Source organism: Elaeis guineensis, chromosome 13 (genome assembly GCF_000442705.2).
Source record: "Elaeis guineensis isolate ETL-2024a chromosome 13, EG11, whole genome shotgun sequence".
Lineage (NCBI taxonomy): Eukaryota > Viridiplantae > Streptophyta > Magnoliopsida > Arecales > Arecaceae > Elaeis > Elaeis guineensis.
This window is the reverse complement of record NC_026005.2, coordinates 13,439,736-13,461,590: the sequence shown is the minus strand read 5'-3', so window position 1 is coordinate 13,461,590 and position 21,855 is coordinate 13,439,736. Positions and strand designations below refer to the sequence as shown.

The 21,855-nt window shown below is 35.6% G+C and overlaps 3 protein-coding genes across 3 annotated transcripts; 1 reads left to right on the top strand and 2 right to left on the bottom strand.

Annotated features, from left to right (window-relative positions):
• Positions 1-1,574: 1,574 nt before the first annotated feature.
• Positions 1,575-8,096, bottom strand: LOC105036231 (vanillin synthase, chloroplastic). Its single transcript, XM_010911996.4, has 8 exons — positions 7,729-8,096; positions 7,526-7,647; positions 7,325-7,440; positions 7,136-7,209; positions 2,967-3,231; positions 2,571-2,702; positions 2,163-2,298; positions 1,575-1,741 (listed from the first exon to the last, which is right to left on the bottom strand). Exons 1-8 carry the CDS (start codon positions 8,079-8,081, stop codon positions 1,701-1,703), a joined length of 1,239 nt encoding a protein of 412 aa, XP_010910298.2. The 5' UTR covers positions 8,082-8,096; the 3' UTR covers positions 1,575-1,700.
• A 740-nt stretch (positions 8,097-8,836) lies between these two features.
• On the top strand, positions 8,837-9,639 carry LOC105036233 (peroxidase 5-like). Its single transcript, XM_073247187.1, has 3 exons — positions 8,837-9,252; positions 9,358-9,447; positions 9,561-9,639. Exons 1-3 carry the CDS (start codon positions 8,837-8,839, stop codon positions 9,637-9,639), a joined length of 585 nt encoding a protein of 194 aa, XP_073103288.1.
• Positions 9,640-11,204: 1,565 nt separating this feature from the next.
• On the bottom strand, positions 11,205-11,911 carry LOC140853257 (large ribosomal subunit protein uL15x-like). Its single transcript, XM_073247615.1, has one exon. It carries the CDS (start codon positions 11,855-11,857, stop codon positions 11,408-11,410), a length of 450 nt encoding a protein of 149 aa, XP_073103716.1. The 5' UTR covers positions 11,858-11,911; the 3' UTR covers positions 11,205-11,407.
• Positions 11,912-21,855: the final 9,944 nt, after the last annotated feature.

The window sequence follows — 21,855 nt, the reverse complement described above, 5'->3', positions numbered from 1 at the left end:
TGAACCAAACAAAAAATAGCATCACTGCAATGTAACTATATCCACTATTTTCATTGAATTCTCGAATCAAAATGTTGTTTATATTACTTTATAATGGGAATTCCTGGTTGTGTCCCTACATGAAGTGTGTCTTTTTTTTTTAGTAAATACAACATCAACATTGTAGTCGACAATTGCATTGTACCTGAAAAAAGTGTATGCCAGATGGGTTTGGTTCAAGTAATTTATAGAAAATAAAATAGTAAGTTGCTGCATTACAAAAAGGCCAGAGAGAGGTCACATCTGATGACTTTGTTAGCTCTGATGTGAGGTTACACGTGCTAAAATCATGCCAACCAAGATGTCTCTTTTCCCAACGTGCAGGTTAGGCACAATTAGGCAACCACATCATATTTTTTACCTTCTTTTCAATTTCTCCTGCCAATACAAATATTGGCAATATGTCTGAAAATGCCCTCACGCACGCAATTAAATATCTCTTATAGTTTTACATTGCTCCGCTAGCATATTTTTTCTCATGAAATTCATTTCATAATTTTCTGCCTAACATGGTATGAAAGAATTGGTACGACTAACAGGATTTCATGCTAATTATGGAAGATTGGACCAATATTGAGGCACGATATTAAGTTATTAACACCACATCAGATGCTAAATGAAATGGTGGATGGAATTGGGATGACCATCGTTAAACCGACGTTCCTGGAAGGATTTGGATTTGAAATGAGGGAGGGGGGGAGAAATTTAGACCCAGCCACGTGATCAATGAGACAAATTGGTCACACGATACACCGGCACACGGAGCGGTGTACGTTGGCATTTGTCACCAAAGAGATGTATATGGCTCCCAACCATCGGGCTCGTGATCCCCGAGCCGACAGCGAACGAAATGGGTTTATCCGCGAATGCTCAAATGCGGCCACCGAACAATGCTGTTCGGATAACTTGTTTCAATAATTTTATTTCATTAAAAATTGAAGAGTAAAATGTTTCAGGAACAAGTTATTCTTTCTAATTATATTTTTTTCTCAATGTAATTTTAATCATATAAATCAATGGTGTCACTTGGTCCTCCAATTAATGCTCCGATAAGATACAAAAATAAACTATCATATCGGTAGAGATTGTAACTCTTCAAAGTTATCCCCTCTATCAAACATAGCATAAGTTGTGTAAGTGATTTACATCCCTAGTTTTTGCATAAAGCATCAGATGTACTGGACATATTATGCAAAATTGAAGATCCGTTTTCACAGTAAATTCATCATATTCTCAAGCATATATTGGTCAGTTCATTGCTTCAGCAATAAGGACAAAGTAACATAGCTTTTATATCATTTGCCCTCTTATGGGTAAAATCTAGTTCTATGGTTCACTAGCTTGCCTTAACCCTAGTGGGAAGTGCATGCCTTCTGGGCAGGATGGGTAGAAAGCTTCAGCTTCTCACTTTATAGCCAACCGCCATGATCCCGAGTTTCAGAAAGATCAAAAGCTTACTTTGTGGTCATACATTAAAAAAAAAAAATGGAACAGATAAAGGGCTAATCAACTCAGCATCAAATAGAGGAACAGCAAGTTCAAATGACCATGTATGGTCCCCTCTATAAATTATACAATGCCAATAGAAGTTCAGGAGACATAAATACTGAAAGCTTTACAATTCCAAGCAACTGCAAATGCCTCTATTTCTTCAGTTTATGTTACTCAGCAATAATAGGGTAGGAAGCGCAAGTTGCAACACCTGCATTAACAATCAGCAAATCAGCTTTCAACTGCCTAATAAATTATGGTAGAGTCAGATGATATCATAATGCGAGACATGGGAATATTATTTGAGTTAAATGGTCACAAATGGTCATGCAGTACCCTATTTTGGATTTTGTTTAACAATAGTTATAGGGATAGTTGCAAATATGATGTGTACCAGAGATAAGAATGCTGTGGGGATGTGGTGATATTGGGGCCAAGGACTACATTTGGAGTGCATGTGGTTGAGCATAACATAATGGAACGAGAAGTAAAATGGTTTGGTTGACAGGTCCAGGTCAAAGGATGAATATGTGACCAACTCTAAGAGAAGATCAACTGTCACAAGGCCTGTCAGATGTAATTGTGGTTTATTAAATACAGAAACCAGTTTGAATACAGTCCAAGATACTTACCACACATGTTCTTTCCCAACTCCATCTTGAAGTAGCCATCTAGTCCCCAATCTTCTCCCCATGAGTTCTTGATCAACCAATATGGAATGCCATCCTCGACCCCATAACCAACAGCCAGAACAGCATGATTTACATCCTACAAATTTCCAACAGGTTTGCAGATATGTTAACTGATAGTAATGTTAGTTATATTGACTAAATGATACAAGCTAATACTATTTTTTTTATGGTAATATATTGCTTGTCTGTGACAAGAAAAATGGTGGCTACTTGGAACTAGAGATTTCAAGTGTTGTATAGATGAAAGAAATGATATTCCCCTTCCATGCCAGCAATGGCATAATCAAATAGAGAGCTTATTCCATAGCAGCAATTGGATAATCAAATAGAGAACTTATCAAAAGTTACCATTTGAGTGCTGCCACAGGTATCACTGGAGTAAACTCCTCCCTTGTAGAATCTGAAATCTTTAACCACTTGAAATGCAACACTAACAGGACGGACCACTCCAACCGCATGTTTTAGTTCATCCTCTGCCCCCTTTCCAAAAGAGAGAATAAGTAGAACTAATCATTACCATTATGAGTTCAGTTCATTTATAGAAACATATATTGAAGATCACATGGTCTCGGTTTGAAAACTTGCAGTGAAGTTTCCAATTCTATCCGTCAATCATAAACATGTGAGCTCATACAAAGCTGAAATCTATGTTAATATCCAGAGTATTTGGAAGGAAGTCAAGAAAGGTTACCATTTAGCATATTCTTATGAAACCAAATGAGTAATATGTCTACATCCTCTCACCAGGGTTATGTTGATGGAATCAGCGACTCTGACACCAACATTCTCTGGCTTAAAGTTGCAGATGCCATTGGCTGCAGTATATGGGTATGACTCTTCAGTGTCAAGGCCCCCATTGTACTTTATGTATTCGAAAGCCTGAGAAGGCAACCCTCCATGGCATCCAAAGTTATTAAATGCATTGGCACAGTCAACCAGCTGCTGCTCTGACAGAGAGATACTCTTTCCTGTTGCCTGTGTGTATGCTGCCTCAAGTGCCCCAGTAGTGCTGCCAATTTGTGGGTTGCCATTGTTAGATCTCATAATGAATTACAAAATTTTGCTACTCTAGGAACTCCATAGAGATATAAGATCTTAAAAATGACCTCTAAACTCCATTTACCAAAGCTTGGTCTGAATACATTTAGTTAATGTATATGTTCAAGATTTATCAGTAATAAAAGTGATATAGCAAAAGTAATGTCATCCCGTATCTAGCTAAAAATCTTCGGAGGAAGTATCAATAAAATGAAAAAATGTTTGCATAGATTATAGGTAATAATCATGATAGCATTGTTTTATACTTTATAAGCTTTTCAACATTTTGTACAATCTCATTCCAACAACCAAGCTCTGCAAAACCAGCAGGACAGCCTAGTTCAGGGTGTACTGAACCAAATCAGTATGGAACCACGTCAGTGTGCAGCTTTGGTTCGAGGCAGAGTCGGAACATATTAAAATCAGGCTGGATCAGTATTTCAATATAAAATCCCCCACCCCATCTCTCTCTCTCTCTCATCTTCGAAACCCTAGTCCCCTTTCTTCACTTTGATGCCGCCGCCACCAACCATAAGTTATCACTACCTGATTGCATACCATGTGTTGGTAGGGTATAGTACCGTACCATATCAGCCCGATTCCTGACTGGTACAGCACCTGGTACCTTGCTGCCAACAATTGATAATAGAACCCAAATAACGCGAATGGAGGTCAGAATATGGATTACATCAATATGGTTAGGATCTTATTGGCTAATTGATTCAATTTTCTTTAATTTGGCAGAAAATGAATTTTGATCAACTATAATAACTAGTGTTCCTTGTGACTCTTGAAATGACTCTGGCAGAACAAGTCAAAGTCGACACCAGAAAATAAATAGAGATATGCGGAAGAATGTTAGGTTGCTTAAGAGAAAGAGGGAGACAGAAAAATTGCGCAAAGAATCCAGGAGATTGAATAATGACATAATGAGTTGGAAGCTGGTGGGTTTCTATTTAAAATTTGGAGTATGTCTCAGATGTCAACAAAAAATACATCATGTGGATTGTGGGTAGATCAAAGTCAATAGATAACCATGCTCATTGATTTACAATGCTAATAGAAGATTTTGCAATGAAAATTTGCAGGTGCTACTCAATGAAAGGGCATAATTTCATGCCCAGGAAGTTGGGAATTGGAAAGCAAGACCTGAATAGTTTGACAAGGATTTGGAACAGGCAATGATGATGGTAGACACAAAACATAATAAGACTGACTGGAGAAGGTTTACAAATCAAAGTGCATAAATTACAGATATGATTTTTATTTGTGGCAGTGAATTGTTAGGATGATATCTGAGACTGATCATAGATAAACTCTTCAGATTCCTACTCAGTCCAGTCATTGATAAAGGCGACTTGTCCATTGGCAGATGATTTTGTCCAAGGCCTGGGTGTTTGCAACACACACACACACACACACACAAAAGAAAAGAATTAAATCAAACATTGAATTTTATGATAAATATCAATTATAACCCACAAGCTTGGTCCTTGTTTTCCGTATCATGTGCATGAATTTTATTAAGAGACCTGAAAGCTCAGCTTCAGTAATGTATAATTCCCTAAAATGGGCAGCAATACAACATGAAGCCTTCCATTCAACTCAAAGGATAGATGAAGTAAAGGGTCCAGATATGAGAGAGCCTATTAAAGAATTCTAGATAAAACAAATTGCCTTATAAACGGATTGCAGTACCTTCACTATGGATTTCACTGGAGAGTCTTAACTCCAACTCAAGTACTATAACAATCCCGAAGTTCTGTCCTGGTACATGATGTCGGGATACGAGAGGCATGCACCCACTCCCCTTTTTTTTTGACTCTCTAGTTCATCCAAGTTTAAGTGTTTCTAGGATAAAACAGAATGCACACACTCCCTCTATTTTTGACTCACTAGTTCATCCAAGTTTAGACTCAAAATGGTTATAGATCTACTTTTGACTGATTAAGCAAAATAATGAGCTTTGACCAATGCTTCATTTACTGCCTCAAAAATTCATTGACCATCATATTTAAGATGTGAAGATGAAAGAGTTCCTGAGTAGGATGATAAGTGATCACTATAACATAGGTGATCCACATGCAACATATTGAATAGGGGTGCAAACGAGTCGAACCACTCATGAGCTACTCGAGCTCGACTCGAGTCCAAGTTCGACTCGACTTGGTTATTATCGAGCTCAAATAGTAAGATACTCGATTCGAAAACTCGCGAGCCTACTCAAATTTATATATATTTTTTATAATATTATTTTTATTTATAACATATATAATAATATATATATGTTATTTCAAGCTCGAGTATGGTTCGGTTGATATTCGAGTCGATCTCGAGTTTTGCTTATTTTTCATCAAGCCAAGCTCAAGCTTGAGATATTAAGGCTCTATTGATCTCGAGTTGAGTTTTAAGTCCGAGTATTTTGAGTCAAATCGAGTTCGAGCTTCCAGCTACTCGATTCGGCTCGACTCGGCTCAATTGCACCCCTAATATTAACTGAGCACCATAAGATTAAAAATAGAGCTGCAGAATGGTAAGACAAACAATCTAACCTGATTGTTAACAATAATCAATTTTGATGCCAAAACTAGAACATATATGCTCATCGGGTTCCATATGGCAATGGCCAAACCCCTACCATGTGTGACTATTTTCCAAGCAGTATATGCATACATTTATAAATAACACATTTATCAGCAGATGTGGCTTTTCATGTTGATTTAATGTACATATAAACTTTTGAACTTTCAAATTCAATATAATTAGAACTTAGAATTTGCACGGTAGGTCTTGATTCATGATCATTATTTTCCTATTAGACAGAAAATGATTATTATCATAAGATTTAAACACATGGCATACAAATAAAGATATTGCATTTATTAAATTTGTAGCTCCCCATTGTAAGGAAGTTATAGTTCGAGATTGATACTAGATTTCTTATTAAAAAAAAATTAATATCAACTAGAATTTTAAATACTTATTTCCAATTACAAAATCAAAAATCAAGACAAATCCAACAAGAAAAACCCTGATTCAAATACAGCATGTTTACAACTCCAATCATAACCTATTTCACAAACGGGACCCACATCAAAAGTCAATGCAACCTAAAAACAAACATGACGATGGCATATAATCAAGGAATATTGCAGGCATAAAGCTTGGCATAAGCATTATGCCCACCAACATGGAGCATAGGCAAAGAATTGTTTTGTGAACTACAATTATTTGAAAGGAAAGCTGCAAAAAAAATAATCCATTGAACTCATTATTTATGCCTGCCATTTTATTTTAGTAGATCGAAAATTAAAGGAAAAAAAAGCTTCAGAGCATCCATAAGTTGCACGTGGAAAGTTTGCCAGGTCTATAGCCTCTAACTTAACAACTTCATAATCAACTAATTTATAAGAGATTATATCCTACACCATGAGCACCATGTGACGGTGTGCCACACCAATTATAGTCATTCATTCCTATGGTGGTGCACCAAGATGAGCACTTGATGAATCGAGTTTACACAAATAAGCAATCGTGATTGGTGTGGTGCACCTCCATATGATGTACAATATAATTTCTTCTAACTTACTATGTTTGCACCAATCTCTCTTTGCCATCTAGCATGAGGATTGTCCGTATGAACTTTTAAGGGAACATTACAGCGTTATTCAAAATAAAAACATCACAGCAAATAGTTATTTTAGAAATTTTGGCTAAACAAAAATAAAAGAAATTAATATACACAACTTCGCCTATTCCTTTTCTATTTTTTTTTTCTTTTTTAAAGACAAGACTATTCAGATATTTCCTATTCTCAAACCTAATGCAGAATAAGGGCATTTGAGTCATTTTGATGCAAAACAAGAAGTGCCCACCTGAAAGTCCAGCAGGATCCACACTGGCCCTGAGTTTTGACCGGGCTGACAATTCCCTCCTCCCTCCAGTCTTTCTACAGGGGCAAATTCGTCATATCAGCGGAAAATATATGTTCCATAAAATCACTACCGAATCACCACCGTCCGAGCTCAAATCCACGTGGGAGATCAACTCATCCACGAACCTACCATTTCAGGGAGCACCGCGTCGGTCAGCCTGTGGTTGCCCTCCAGAGTAGCAGAGCAGTTCTGCGCCGCTCCCAGGCGGCTCGCCTGGAACTCCTCCCAGCTCCAATCCGCGAATCCTGATGCAAATCAGACGGCCAAGATTTAGCCCAAATCCGTCCAATCAATCAGACGGCCCAGAATCTATCTTCCACACAAACTTACGGTTGATCCCCAGGGTATACGGTAGGCCCTTCCTATTGGTGGACCGGATGAGCTCCAAATTCTCCACAAAAATCCGAAATCTCCGCATCATCTCCTCCGTTGACTCGTACCTCTTCCCATACCTAAAGAGGACCATCGATCATCAAACTGGACCACCTTTCCGGACCGTCCGATCACTGAGAGAGGGATTGAAAGAAGCATACCTGCGAGCGAAGCGGGCAAAGTGGGGGGCGTGGCGGGAGCCGCCGAGGACGCGGAGGAGGGCGGACTCTGTAGATCCGTCCCGATCGGTAACGTATCGGATCGGGTTCGCATCCTCGAAGTCTGATCCGGAACCGGCACGTGCGAGCGATGTGGCCGCGGAGAGGAAGAAGGCGACGGCGAGGAGGGAGAGGAGGAGTCGGCGATTGGTCGCCATGTGACCGCCGGCCTCTGGTCTCACAAACAAAGGCGAGCGAGCAAGTAAAGCGTGGGTTTTTATCCAGGTGGGAAGTAGAAAAAAATCGTATAAGATTCGGGTGACGTAGAACTGGACATCGAAGAGATTCTCGTGCATTAGGACGAGAATACCCGGGATCACAACCGTAGGATGCTGATCTGATGGCTGTCATGTGAGGGTTGTTTTTGCTATCCTCCAGTAATTACGACAAGGAGGCGTTGGGCGAGGATGACGCCGTTAAGTTGGACGTCAGGATAAAAAATTATTATTTATTGCATGTGGTTGGACATTTTTACTAATGATTGATTATATGACTTGTACGACAGTGTAACCAGAGGTGAGCTTTAGTAGGTAAATTTTTGGCATAAATTAATTTGATTTATATCAACGTCATATTTTTAAAATAAAATTATTTAGTTACATGGTGCTTCGATTTTAGTTAATTTATCTTTATTTTTTCCAAGTTCCGAACTCAAATTATGAACCTAACTGTTTTAATAAGAAATAGATTGTCGAGGCTAGCTATTAGAGTGATAACCAGTTATTAGGAACATGTTAAATTATAAAATGGATCCGAACCCATAATAATCATTTCCCACCTCAATTAATAAATTATAGTTCTTTCTACCAACTCAAGCAATGTTTTATAGTTAAATTAAAGCTCAATGTTTAATTCAATTAGCACATAAGAGCTGTGCAATGTGCATGTTAGCTTCTATACATTAATTTCTGATCCAGGTTTGGAATTTTGGCATGACTGGGTCAACAAATTAAATTCCTAATCCATGAAATATAATTAACCCTCAAACTTCATATTGACCATTTCTTAGAATTTGTTGAATGGTTGCCTAACCGACACAATATAATTATGTATGTTCCAGAGATACGACGCTTCCGTTCTTCTCAACTCAACTCCTGGGAACCCTTCAGAGAAGGAGGCTCCGCCAAACAACCCCAGCTTGCGAGGCTTCGAAGTGATCGATGCAGCAAAGGCCACAGCAGAAGCCAAATGCCCTTGCAAGGTCTCATGTGCCGACATCATCGCCTTCGCCGCCCGTGACAGTGCCTACATAACCGGCGGCATCGACTATGAGGTGCCGGCTGGGAGGCGTGATGGAAGAATTTCTCTGGCGTCGGAGGCTCTCGACAACATTCCATTCCCAACCTTCACTGCCGACAAACTCAAGGAGAGCTTCGAAAGGAAGGACTCGACGTTGGATGAAATGGTGACACTCTCGGGAGCCCACTCCATTGACCGCTCTCACTGCTCCTCCTTCACGACCAGACTGTACAACTTCAGTGCCACCCACCCTCAAGATCCCTCCGTGGAGCCAGCAAGACTAGATGCTACCCTGCAACTGCATTTTTTTTTTTTTTTTTTTTAAGAATTAAGGCTACCCCGCAACTGTGTGGGCACACCAAACGATCTCTTCGCTCTCTATTTCGACGACGGGAATAATTGCAAACAAATTGAGGCCAAACGGTAAAAACAACAAACCTGACTACAATATGCCGAAGTAAATGCCGTCAAAAATTATTAAACTTATACGAAAAATTACATTTGAAACGTTTTTTAAGATCGTTCTTGCGTCATAGCCATAAAGAAAGCAAGCAGGAGAGGCGGGTTAACTTTCCTTCATTGCCCACTAAAGGAAGCATTCGAACTTCAACTTGAGCCCCGTATCTGACGAATGACGGGATCTCGGGTCGGATTGAGATGGCGAGTTGGTGCTCTGCTTTTCCATTTTTTAAATTCTTGATGGAATTAGAAACTAAAGAGAGATGCTGAATGGTCAAGGCTTTTAAGACTGGTAGAAAATCATTGTAGAGCTTGATTCTTGTTTTTTCTTTGATTGAGTCTAATTCAAGCTTGATTATTACACCATTGCGAGCTTCTGCCAAGACTGCATCAATCTCAGTCTATGCGCAGTTCAAGCTTGAATTTGAGCTTGAACTCATGATAATTGATGAATTGATTCAGCCAATCAAATTAAAAAAAAAAAAAAAACTGGAGGTTTTTGCGCAATGTATACTTATCCAAAAACAATTAATACTTGACAGTAAAACATAAATTGAAAAATATCAAATTCTTGGTGAAATATACAGTCACCTCACCAAATATAACTATCATGCGAATAAGCGACAAGATCATATGAAGTGCTAAAACTCCTCATAAAAATAAAATAAGCATACAGCTCGATACATGGGATTTTAGAACAACTTCAGTTCCATAATGTTCATCCTAACAAGACAAACAATTCAGTAGCTAGGAAATGACATTGGAAAAAAAAAAAGGGGGGGAAGATGTTTTTTGAAATTATGATCCAATATAGAAGCACAGCAGTTCAGAAAAATTTCACAATCACGGCATCTTCTTGAGCCTTGATTCACTATCATAATAACATAATATCAAACAGCATCTTGTTGGATTTGTGCAGATATCTTATCTTGGATTTCATAACGAATAACAATCGCACTGAAGAAGATCATGATTTCTGACTGGCAGTAAAAAATGAAATATACAACTTGCAAAGTAGGAAACTCAGATTTAATTTTTTTTTTTTTTAAATATTCTCGGCATCATGAGCCTATAATGAAAACATTTAACAAGTAATCCAACTTTGTCTGGAATATAATGATTTAAAGAAATCATAAGACTTCAAATGCGTTGAAGTGAAGTGAAGATTCATAAACAGACAATCGAGCAATCTAAGTCCGATGCAAAGGATGATACAAACCTTATCACTATGGAACCCAAAAATAAACCCAAACACCTTCATATATTAACTCTCTCATGTTAAACAAAAGCCATGAAAAAAATTATCCATCAGAATTAAGAAGCTAATGCAGATGCTACAGTAGTATACCGACATATAGAAAGTAATACCATCCAGTACCCACTGCAACACCACTACTAGCCTCAGAGCTATCCTTAAGATTTGATCAACTAGGCCCTCCACAAGACCATAGCAACCATCTTTGATTTCTCAGAAGATAATTGGGTGAACTTGAAAATATATGACCAGAAATTTTATAGCAACAATCATAGATCCAGAGAACTACATTCACAATGATAATACTAACGAACATTCACAAAGACAAAATGATGCCAACATGATCTCAGAAATCAAAAATAAATACCCCATTCATCGATTAAAAAACTACAGATTCTAAAGATACCCTGATATTCATCCGATCGATCTGCCAAAAACATCATGAGATTTCAAATCTTACACAAAATTAAATCATCAAGTAAATGGATCGATGCTTACCCACTTCATTACTCTAAACATATATATAATTAGATCCGAAATTTGGATATAAACACGTCCAGATTCCAATAAAAACGGGTTTCCAGATCTAAAACCCACTAACGAGATCGGAGTTCAGAGAAGCAGTAGACAAAAACCAAGACCTGACCAAAAACAGAGCCGAAATGACCATCAGGCCGTGAGCACGACGGCGCCGCCAGCCTCCTTGATCTTCTTCTCGGCGATCTTGGAGACGAGCTTGGCCTTCACGACAACGGGGCAGGTTGGGGGCAGCATACCCTTGCCGAGCACCTTGAAATACCCGAATTGGGTGACGTCGATCATGGGGGCGGAGCTTCCGCCGGCGGCGGCGGCGGCGGCCTTGACGTCGTCGGGGACAAGAGACCAGAGGCGGTCGACGTTGACGGTGGGGCAGTGGAACTTGTTGCGGAGGCGGTGGAAGTAACGCATGCCGACCTTGCCGAAGTAACCGGGGTGGTACTTGTCGAAGAGGATCCGGTGGTGGTGCATCCCACCGGCGTTACCGCGCCCACCGGGGTGCTTCCGGTGCTTGCCGATCCGGCCGTGGCCGGCGCTCACGTGGCCTCGCTTCTTCCGGTTCTTCTTGAAGCGCGTCGTCATCCTCGCCCTCCTCTCCGACAGCTAGGGTTTTTTTGGGGGGGGGGTGGGGGGAACAAAATGAGGCGGCGTTGGAAACCCTAGCAATGATGATTATTTATAGAGAAAGAGATGCAGGATTGACCGTCTGATATGTGGATGATTATTTATAGAGAAAGAGATGCAGGATTGACCGTCTGATATGTGATGGAGTCCATTGGGAGGATGATACGGTTGGGCTAGGTCTTGACCACGGCTTCTTGGATTGGCTTGTGACCCAAATCCAACTCTGGGTCTCGATGGCTGGAGATGCCTAATTAGCGAGTGAGTGGTGTCGGTTTGGGTTCCCCCGCCGTGTCTAAAGTGTCGATAATGATGTGTTATGGATGATTGGTGGGATGAGCCATATATGATTTGATTGTCCTAGGCTCCAAATTTTGTTTTAGACAAGCTAGAGTTTTTCCTAGCTTGTTTGCATTTAGGGCAATTACGCTCAAAGTATCAATAAATTAAGATCTCCGTTTGATATCACCCTTTTTTATTATTTTTTATTTTCAAAAATAAAATAAAGGAATTGAAACAAAAACCATGTTTTATGCTATTGTTTTTATTTTTTTTATTTTAGCAAAAAATATTTTTATTATTTCTTAAAAATAAAAATAAATATTTATTTATAATATTTTTAAAAAATAAAAAAATTATATTTTACTACTGCATCGCAATGGTCATGTTGTTGTCTTCACCGTCTTCATAAACATCACTTTCACTACTATCTACACCATTGTTGCCCCCGCAACTCTATCACCATCTTAACTACATTACTACCATCTTAATCGCTATTACTATCATCTTCACCACCTTGCCACCATACTACCATCTCTTTTATCACCATCATCATCCTACCATCCTTTTGCTGTACTATTACTATCAATATCAATTATTACCATTATTGTTTTTGCCATATTTTTTCTATCTTGTTACCATCATAACCACCAACACCGTTACTATTGTCATTGCTACATCAGTATTTTAAGCTTTTAATTTTTTTAGACCATGCAAAATATATTTATTTTTTTTAAAATTAAAAAAAAAATAAAAAATCCTAATGTTTTAATTTTTTAGAAATAAAATAAATGAAACTAATGCCAAACAAAACCTTATTGTTTTGTTTTCTATACTTGTAATTTGTATGGAATATCAACAAATAAACGTGTGCAATACACGTTGCAAAAAAAAAATTAATAAAATAAATTTGAGATATTGGAAAATAAAAAATAAAATATATAGATTTGAGATTTTAAAAAGAGTCCAATAAACGAAAGATGTGTGTAAGATATACACTACAAGAAAATAGGTCTTCACCAGCATACATAAATATGACTAAAAGTATGAAATAATGCCACTAATACCTTAAGCGGCACTTTAATGAAATGTCGAGTTAATGTCGCCAATAATCATGTCGCTGATTCATCAGCATGAACTAGTGATACTTTTATTATGCCGCTTAAAGACTATTTATAGCAGTTCTTTTTTTAGTGTTCACTAACATTTTAGCGTTGCTGCAAATTCAATTAGTCGCATAAACAAATATCACTCAAAGAATCAGTAAAAGAAAATATTAGTAACAGTGGCATATCAAAATATTACTAAATGTTAATTAGTAGCATTCATAAGTACCGATAAAATATTATTAACCAGCGATAATTTTATGAATGTTGCTAAAAAATTTATTTTATCAATTTTTTTAAATATTTATCAATATTTTTAAAATACTACTAAATCATATAACGGTACTAAAAAATACCATCTAAAGATAAGGTTAAAAGATATGGAGTAAATAGCGACGATACAAAATGTCATTACACTTTAATTGGTGACATTTAAAAATGCGAGTAAGAAAAATCTAAATTGTAATAATAGATTTATCGATGCTTTTATAGTTTAATTTTCTGAATGCTTTTTTGCAGTATTTCATATGCTAGTGATAGTTATTTTGAATACTTAAATATTATTATTTTATTTAACCTGTATAGAATCTATTTGAAATATATATTGGATGCTCATTAATATATCATAAAATAATACATTCTGCAACCATAATTACGAAATTGAAGAGTGCTCTTAATTAAACCATCCACATAAATCAATAATTTTTTTATTGATGCTTTCTGGAAACAGTAACAACATCCCATAGATAAAATTAAAAATATAAATTTAATTTTAAATTAAAAATATAAACACTCCATAGAATAGATAAATCCAAAGTATATCTTATAATTTATGAAAAACCATATACATAAATATGGAAAAGAAAAACTAAATTCCAAAGTAATTCATCTGATTCCTAAGCATGAGCCACCTGCAAAATAAAAATAAATCAAGTATTTAGATCATGATTATGTGAATTCGTATATAAAAATAATAAAATAATTTATAAAGTATATTATGCTAATATGTTTATTACAAAAGTCGAAGGTCAGGTAATGTTTGCTCCAATAATATCTTTAATTCTTCTACAATGTCCATCAGGTCTTATCAAAGACTTATTATCTACTTTTACCATCTCAACATAAATCTTCCAAAATTGAGCCCCAAGCGCATTCTTTCCCACAACTTTGTTGGGATCCTTACTTATAAGAGTTCCTACTGCAACGTCAAGATGAGGTATTTTGGAACTCTTTATCATATCTTTATCTCCTTCCTACAAATAGAAATTCATATGTAATAATATAAAATATCAAAAAAATCTTGAGTAGTAAATTTGCAAGATAAGTCATTTAAAGCAAGATTCATTTACCTTTAGTGAAGAAGAATGCTGTAACTTTATCCTTTTTGCTCTATTTCTCTATAATATAAAAATATTATTTTTAGCTTTTATTGTAGCATAACTATTAGATGATTTTAGCTATATCATTGGTTTATGTAATTCCTGACCTATCATCTTTAAGATAAAAATAAAAGAAAAAAGATATTGATATTGAGATAGATATATATATATATATATATGGTTCTAGTGGGTGATGCATTGGCTAAACAAATGAAGAGAATAATATGTAATAATAAGTGAGGCTTCAGATGTGAAGTAATAAATAATAAAATAAATTATTATAAGTTTAAAAATATCATCTAATGACTTGGAGCAATATGACTTGAGGATGTCGAGTTGAGAGGATGTGTTGGTGAATCCTCATGATCGTTAGATGCATCAATTGGCTACATGAAATGATAAAAGAATTAAGTAAAATATTACTAATTCTATATTACATAAAATATTTTCATGCAAAATCTAGAAGGACTACCTGTCTATTGTATGAGGGGGACACATATAAGTTATCAATTCTATGCTCTGCGGCTGCCTGATTTCGTAGTTCTTATACAATCTGAATGAGAGGAGAAAGCTAAGCTTGCATCTCTGAGTATTTTTACTCCATATCCGTATACTTTTGTTGCACATCTGTGTACTTTTCTTATAGTTCTTCCTTCTCTTGTCGATATACTTAGAGCTCTTACTTCAAAACACGGACCTCCTCTATGGTTTCAGTCACCTTCTTTATGGCCTCGGCACGATTTTTATCTTACCCCAATAATTCTCAGGTGAGGGACCCAATCCTACCATTCGAATATGCCCATTTTTCTCTTGTTCCATGACTGTTGCATATAGATCATCAGGAGCGGCACCTTTTTCTATTAATTCAGGATTGTGGATAGCTGCCTCACATAGCTCATCCTAAAATAGAAAATCAACAATTTAGATGATTATAGATAATGATATAAAAATAAATTTAAAAAAAATATATAAGTGGTTAAAGCATTAGACAGACAATTCTTTGCGCTGCTGCATCATTTATAGGAATCTTATCTTTATGTTGATGAGTAAGAATGAAAAGTTTTGCTCGTGTAGGTGGCCTACCATCAATTGACTTTGAAGCCTACAATCATAAGATTCTCAATAATAAGATATGCATTTATTAGTAAATAAATTAATATGTAGCAATATATTTTTATCCATGAAGTAGGAGATTGGGTATTTATCTGCTCATCATTGATGGCTGCAAAACTTTTTGTACCTCCTGTATGACTAAATTCTTGCTTTTCTCGACTAGATTTATTTTTAGTACTACGATTCTAAGATAGTAAAAGAAAATTTTAATAGTTAAGTATATTTAAAAATTTAAATTACATAATTATGATTTTGAAGATGAAATAATAAAAGTAAACTATGCATATTACCTTCGCTTCATCACTATTCCAAAATGATAATAGAACTTCATATTGTTCAGAAATGACTCTCTCATCGGGTGCGATATCACACTACTGGACAGCAGATAAAGATAGATCATAAAACTTAGCTTTGAGATGACCTTTTTCAATCTTTCCATTTTCGTGAAAGTGACTTCATAACCCAACCATAAGAAAATGAGTTGATGTCACATTTGATCTGTAATACATTGAGTAGATAAGTGTTATACAAACAAAAAATAATTAATACATTAAATTTCTAAGATATAGAACCTTTTAATATCAGGATTATTTCCCACATACGGTCCTTCTTCTCATCTGGCATGGTCCTCCAATCTAAATGGTTTATAGATGCTAAATCACCCCTTCGAGCAATTGTTCCAAGAAGGTTAAAAAACATAGATGCATTATTTCCTACTCGCTGTTCTAAGTCATTTACTTTGATTGGCAAACGCACACCCTGTGATAAACTCCAAATATCTTTACATCTCGTGGGGCCTCGAACATTCTTTTTGGTACATGCAGAGTCTATATGACATAAAATAGAAATGCAAAGTGAGCAATTATCATGAGAATATCTTTACAAATATGGAGAGTGCTTCCCCTAAGCTATTGAAATGTTATTGATAAATTTAAAAATAAAGGCCAATGTTATGCCATGCCATGCCATGCCGTGCCAATGCAAAATATATGTGTCATGCTAATGCAAAATATGCCATGACATTTTACTCTTAATGCTACTCATATGGAATGGTGAAATTTAGGTTTAGTAAGTCATAATATGCATATATAGGAAAAGCCCTATGAATTGGTTGTATTCCGAGCCACTTTGAGCACAAGACTAGATATGAAGTCAAATAAATATTAGTAATTAAAATGATAAAAATATTAAACTAAGAGATGAACCATCTCATTCGTCAGTTCTATCCATGGCTCTTGTCTCCTCCAAGACTTTGTTCTAACCCTTTCAGATTCTTGTTCAAACATTTAGCAGCAAATATATATGGAGGATGGATGCCCAGGCTCTCGCCTAATCAAATGGACTCTCTGGGCCTGATAGGAATACTCTCCTAAGTTGAGTTGTGCCACATCGGGACCCAAAAGAAAAAGGTACCAGTTAAAAAAACTTCAAGGAAAAAGATTGGTGGCCAAATAAAAAGGAAAAGAGATGTGGGAGTTTCGGCCATCAGCCATAAAAGACAAGTCCACCGTCCCCACTTACTCTGAAATGATAAAATGGAGTTTTTGTACCTAGACAATTTTGATCACACATGTCAAGAGACCTGAGGGTCACAGGCCAAGCAAGTGAATTGACAAGTCATCGTGCTTCCTTCAATGTGCATGAGTTTTAAAACATTGATATTACACGTCTTAGGTCTCAACAAATTCAAAATTTAGTGAACAAAAAATTGATAGATTTTAAAATTTATAAAAAAAATTATTTAGATGCCTAGACCAACATATAGGGAATATAAACAAAATATGTATTTTATACCTATAGATGCCTAAGATGACAGAGGATCAGAGGAGTGTAATAAGGCCGATGAGACTTGATGCTGATTGAAGTTAGTAGGCTCTGTGATAAATTTATAAAATAAATTAGTTTAATAAATATAATATTTCTTAGAAGTAATATTCAGTATACATTAGATACCTATATGAGCATGTGAGACCAAAGGAGTAGAGCTTGATTGGGGTGGCTGACTTGATGAGGCTTGATGATGATTCAAATTAGTGGGCTCTATAATAAAGTTGCAAAATAAATTAGCTCACTAAAGTATCATTTCTTAGAAATGATATTCAATATAAATTAGGTGCCTATATGATCATGCGAGGGCAAAGGAATTGAGCTTGACTAGTGACTCAAAGAGGATTGATGCTGATTCAAGTTAATGGGCTCTATCATAATGTTATAAAATAAATCAACTCACTAAATATCACTTAAAAATCATATTCATTAAAAATCACAAACCTGCATAAGCAGGCGAAGCCAAAGAAGTAGAGCTTGATGGGGGCAGCTCACTTGGTGAGGGCGACTGATGATAGTAGGACCTTGCACATGTAGAATTATGTTATTGTTAGAAATATCTACCAAGTGCCGAACCTGCTACTGCTTCATTTTTATTTTGGCGTGCCATAATAACTATGTGTACAGTCCTAAATGGAGAAAATAAATCAAAGTTTATCAGCATTGTATTAGAAATTAAACATGTATCGTATATATAAATTATAGTTGGACAATTAAGAATATAATGTTGTTGTAGTATAAAAGCCTCTTGTATTGTCATATAAAGAAAAATACTCTTGCAATATGAAAAATATTTGCATACATAATTACATCTTATACATATCATCTGATGTGACACACATAAAATAAATTATTTTATAAATAGAATTAGAAGTCAAAAAGCAAACGTTCAATCATCATCTTCAATATTATCATAGTCATCTTCATCTCTGGGCTCTGTTTGTTGGATATCTACTAAGTTTGCTTCAATAGTAGTACCAGCAGCATCCGCTCTATCCCAATTTAATTGCATATCAAATGCGGTTAAGTCATCTTCCATTCTTTCACCATTATATAGGTTACCCTCATCGTAAGCCTCTAAATCATCTAGGGATGGCAAAATTAATCCGACCCGATGGGTATACACCCTACCTGAACCCGGTCAAACCCGAAAAATAGGGTTTGACTGGGTTTGGGTAAAATCCAAAAATTATAGTACGGGTATGGGTAGTGCTATTTTCTACCCGAACCCGACCCGAACTTATGGGTATGGGTAATACCCGAACCCATATCCGAATATATATATATATATATACATATATATATATATATATATATATATATATATATATATATATATATATACACACATATATATATATATATATATATATATACATATATATATATATATATATATATATATATATATATATATATATATATATACGCACACACACACATATATATATATATATATATACATATCCGAATATACATATATATATATATATATACATATATATATATATACATATACATATACATATACATATACATATACATATACATATACATATATATATATATATATATACATACATATATATATATATATACATACATATACATACATATACATATATACACACACACACATACACACACATATATATGATCTCTCTCTCTCTCTCTCTCTCTATATATATATATATATATAATTATATATATGTATGTATGTATATGTATGCATGCATATATGTATGCATGTATGTATGTGTGTGTGTGTTAGAAGTGTGTATGTGCGTATGTATGCATGTATATATATATAATTGGTAATTCTATTTTTGATTGATAATATGCATAAAATTATTTTACTTTTTTTTTGGGTATAGAATGGACAGATATGGGTTGGGTATGAGGCGGGTATGGATTGGATATGGGAAAATGTGTTACCCACGGGTATCCCCGAACCCGTTGGGTATGGAGATGGGTATCTCTTTTCTTACTCGATTGGGTATCGGGTAGGGTTTGGGTATAGGGTATTAAGTTCGGGTTTGGAGATGGGTAGTATACTATCCGACCCAAATCCTATCCATTGCCATCCCTAAAATCATCGGAAAAAATATCATCGCTCATTTCATACAAATCCTGTGGCTTTGTCCTGATAACCACCTGCCAATCTTTGTCCGTAGGGTCCTCTACATAGAAAAATTATTCTGCTTGGGATGCAAGGATAAAAGGTTCATCTGATATATTTTGTCCAGTACTTATTAACCTATTAAAGTTAACAAGAGTAAATTCAAAATTATCTTTGATTCCCCTACCTCGTGATGTCATATCTACCCAATCACATTTAAATAATACAACCTTAAAGTGCTCATAATAATCGAGTTCGATTATATCCTTTAGGGCACCGTAGTAAGTAACATCTCCTACAATAGGATTATTATCTCTAGCACTCGCAAAGCTTGATGTCTTCGCCGTAACAACAACTCCACTATTTTGATATTTCTTGCTTCTTTCACGATCTTTAGTATGAAATCGAAAGCCATTTATGATAAATCCAGAAAATCTTCTTGCCACTTCATTAGGACCTTAGGACAGCCATATAATTTTATTAGATACTGGAACATCACCTTCCTTAAAGAGCTGGTCAATCTGTTTACATATGAGAAATTTTATTATAAGGATTAAATTGTAATCACCAATCTTAAAAAGTAAAGATATGCCCATTAGATTTTATCTAACTTGATATAATATAAAACTTACATGATCTGCCAACCATTCATGGAATGTATTATTGTGCAAACGTTCTATGTCTCTTCGTCTTGCATTGGGATTTTGCATCTCAAGTATAGCAATATGCTTCCTATTATGCAAGATTATTTAATATGAGATCGAAGTTGTACTTAATTATACATAAGAACTTCAGCTATTGAGAAATTTATCTTACTCAAGATACATGCTGATTGTAGGATAGTTAAATAGAACATAGCGATGTGCTTGTATCTTTGTTATACGATCATGATCACAAGGCTCAATTTTTCCTATAGCATGACCAGTTTGTGAAAAAATTTCTCCTTGCAGCTCACTAGTAGCATCATCATAGTTCCTTGATAACTTGTTGAACTTCATTTCTATGCCATGCAAGTACCATGAGTAAAATGTAGCACATTCATCCGCTATATATCATTCTGCAATTGAACCCTCTGGATGACTTCTATTTCGCACATAATTTTTTAATTTAAGCAAGTACCTAGATAGAAAAATTGAGAGGTTTTAGAATAATATAGGAAAAAAATTACAATGTCGAGAAACTTTAATAATACTAATGCATACCTCTCGATCGGATACATCCAACGATATTATACCAATTCAGCAAGCCTAACCTCACTCGCTAAATGTATGGGCAAGTGAATCATAATATCAAAGAAAGATGGAGAAAAAATTCTCTCCATATTATGAAGTATAAGTGCAATCCGATCCTTCAATTGCTGAATATCTACCACTCGAACAACTTTGGAACATATTTCTTTGAAAAAAGTACATAACTCTATTATGACAGAGCCGATATTTCTAGGCAATACTTTCCTTATAGCTAATGGAAGTAGTTATTGCATCAAAATATGGTTGTCATGGCTCTTTAGCCCTATCATTTTGCGCTCTCTAATATTAACACGTCGTGATATGTTAGACGCATAACCATCTGGCACTTTTATCTTCTTCAACAATTTAAAAAAAGTATCTTTCTCCTTTGGTGTCAATGAAAAACATGTCAGGGGCAAGTATGCTTTCTTACCCCCTTTAATATGCTTCGGATGTAGTGCATGCCTTATATTCAAAAGTTCAGGGTCGAGATGAGATTTCATATTATCTTTTATTTTTTCATCGATATTAAGCAATATATTAAGTACACTGTTACATATATTTTTTTCAATATGTATGACATCAAGATTATGATGTAAGAGAAGGTCCTTCTAATAAGATAATGAAAAAAATATACTTTTTTTCTTCCACCCTTTTGGCTTGTCAGCATTTTCGTCCCTTCTTCTTGTTCTAGATATACCTTCAGGTTTCTTTCCAAATGTGATAACATAATCCTCTAATTGCTTTAGAACATCAGCTCCAGTTAGTGGAGTAGGTGCAGAATCAAATTCTTTGGTATTGTCAAATGAATAACTTTCATGATGAAATTTGTGATCAGACTCTAAAAATTTGCGATGGCCCATGTAACAATACTTCTGTCCAAATTTTAAATAGTGAGAGTGGGTAT

Excerpts from the sequence above, each read along its gene's own strand:
- LOC105036231 (XM_010911996.4), bottom strand. The coding sequence starts at position 8,081 with ATGCACGAGAATCTCTTCGATGTCCAGTTCTACGTCACCCGAATCTTA. Across the intron at positions 7,441-7,525 it reads GTATACCCTGGGGATCAACC|GATTCGCGGATTGGAGCTGG; the intron begins GTAAGTTTGTGT and ends GATTTGCATCAG. Across the intron at positions 2,299-2,570 it reads CCTGTGGCAGCACTCAAATG|GATGTAAATCATGCTGTTCT; the intron begins GTAACTTTTGAT and ends GGAAATTTGTAG.
- LOC105036233 (XM_073247187.1), top strand. The coding sequence starts at position 8,837 with ATGTTCCAGAGATACGACGCTTCCGTTCTTCTCAACTCAACTCCTGGG. Across the intron at positions 9,253-9,357 it reads TCCTCCTTCACGACCAGACT|GCTACCCCGCAACTGTGTGG; the intron begins GTACAACTTCAG and ends TTAAGAATTAAG. Across the intron at positions 9,448-9,560 it reads AAACAAATTGAGGCCAAACG|CCATAAAGAAAGCAAGCAGG; the intron begins GTAAAAACAACA and ends CTTGCGTCATAG.
- LOC140853257 (XM_073247615.1), bottom strand. The coding sequence starts at position 11,857 with ATGACGACGCGCTTCAAGAAGAACCGGAAGAAGCGAGGCCACGTGAGC.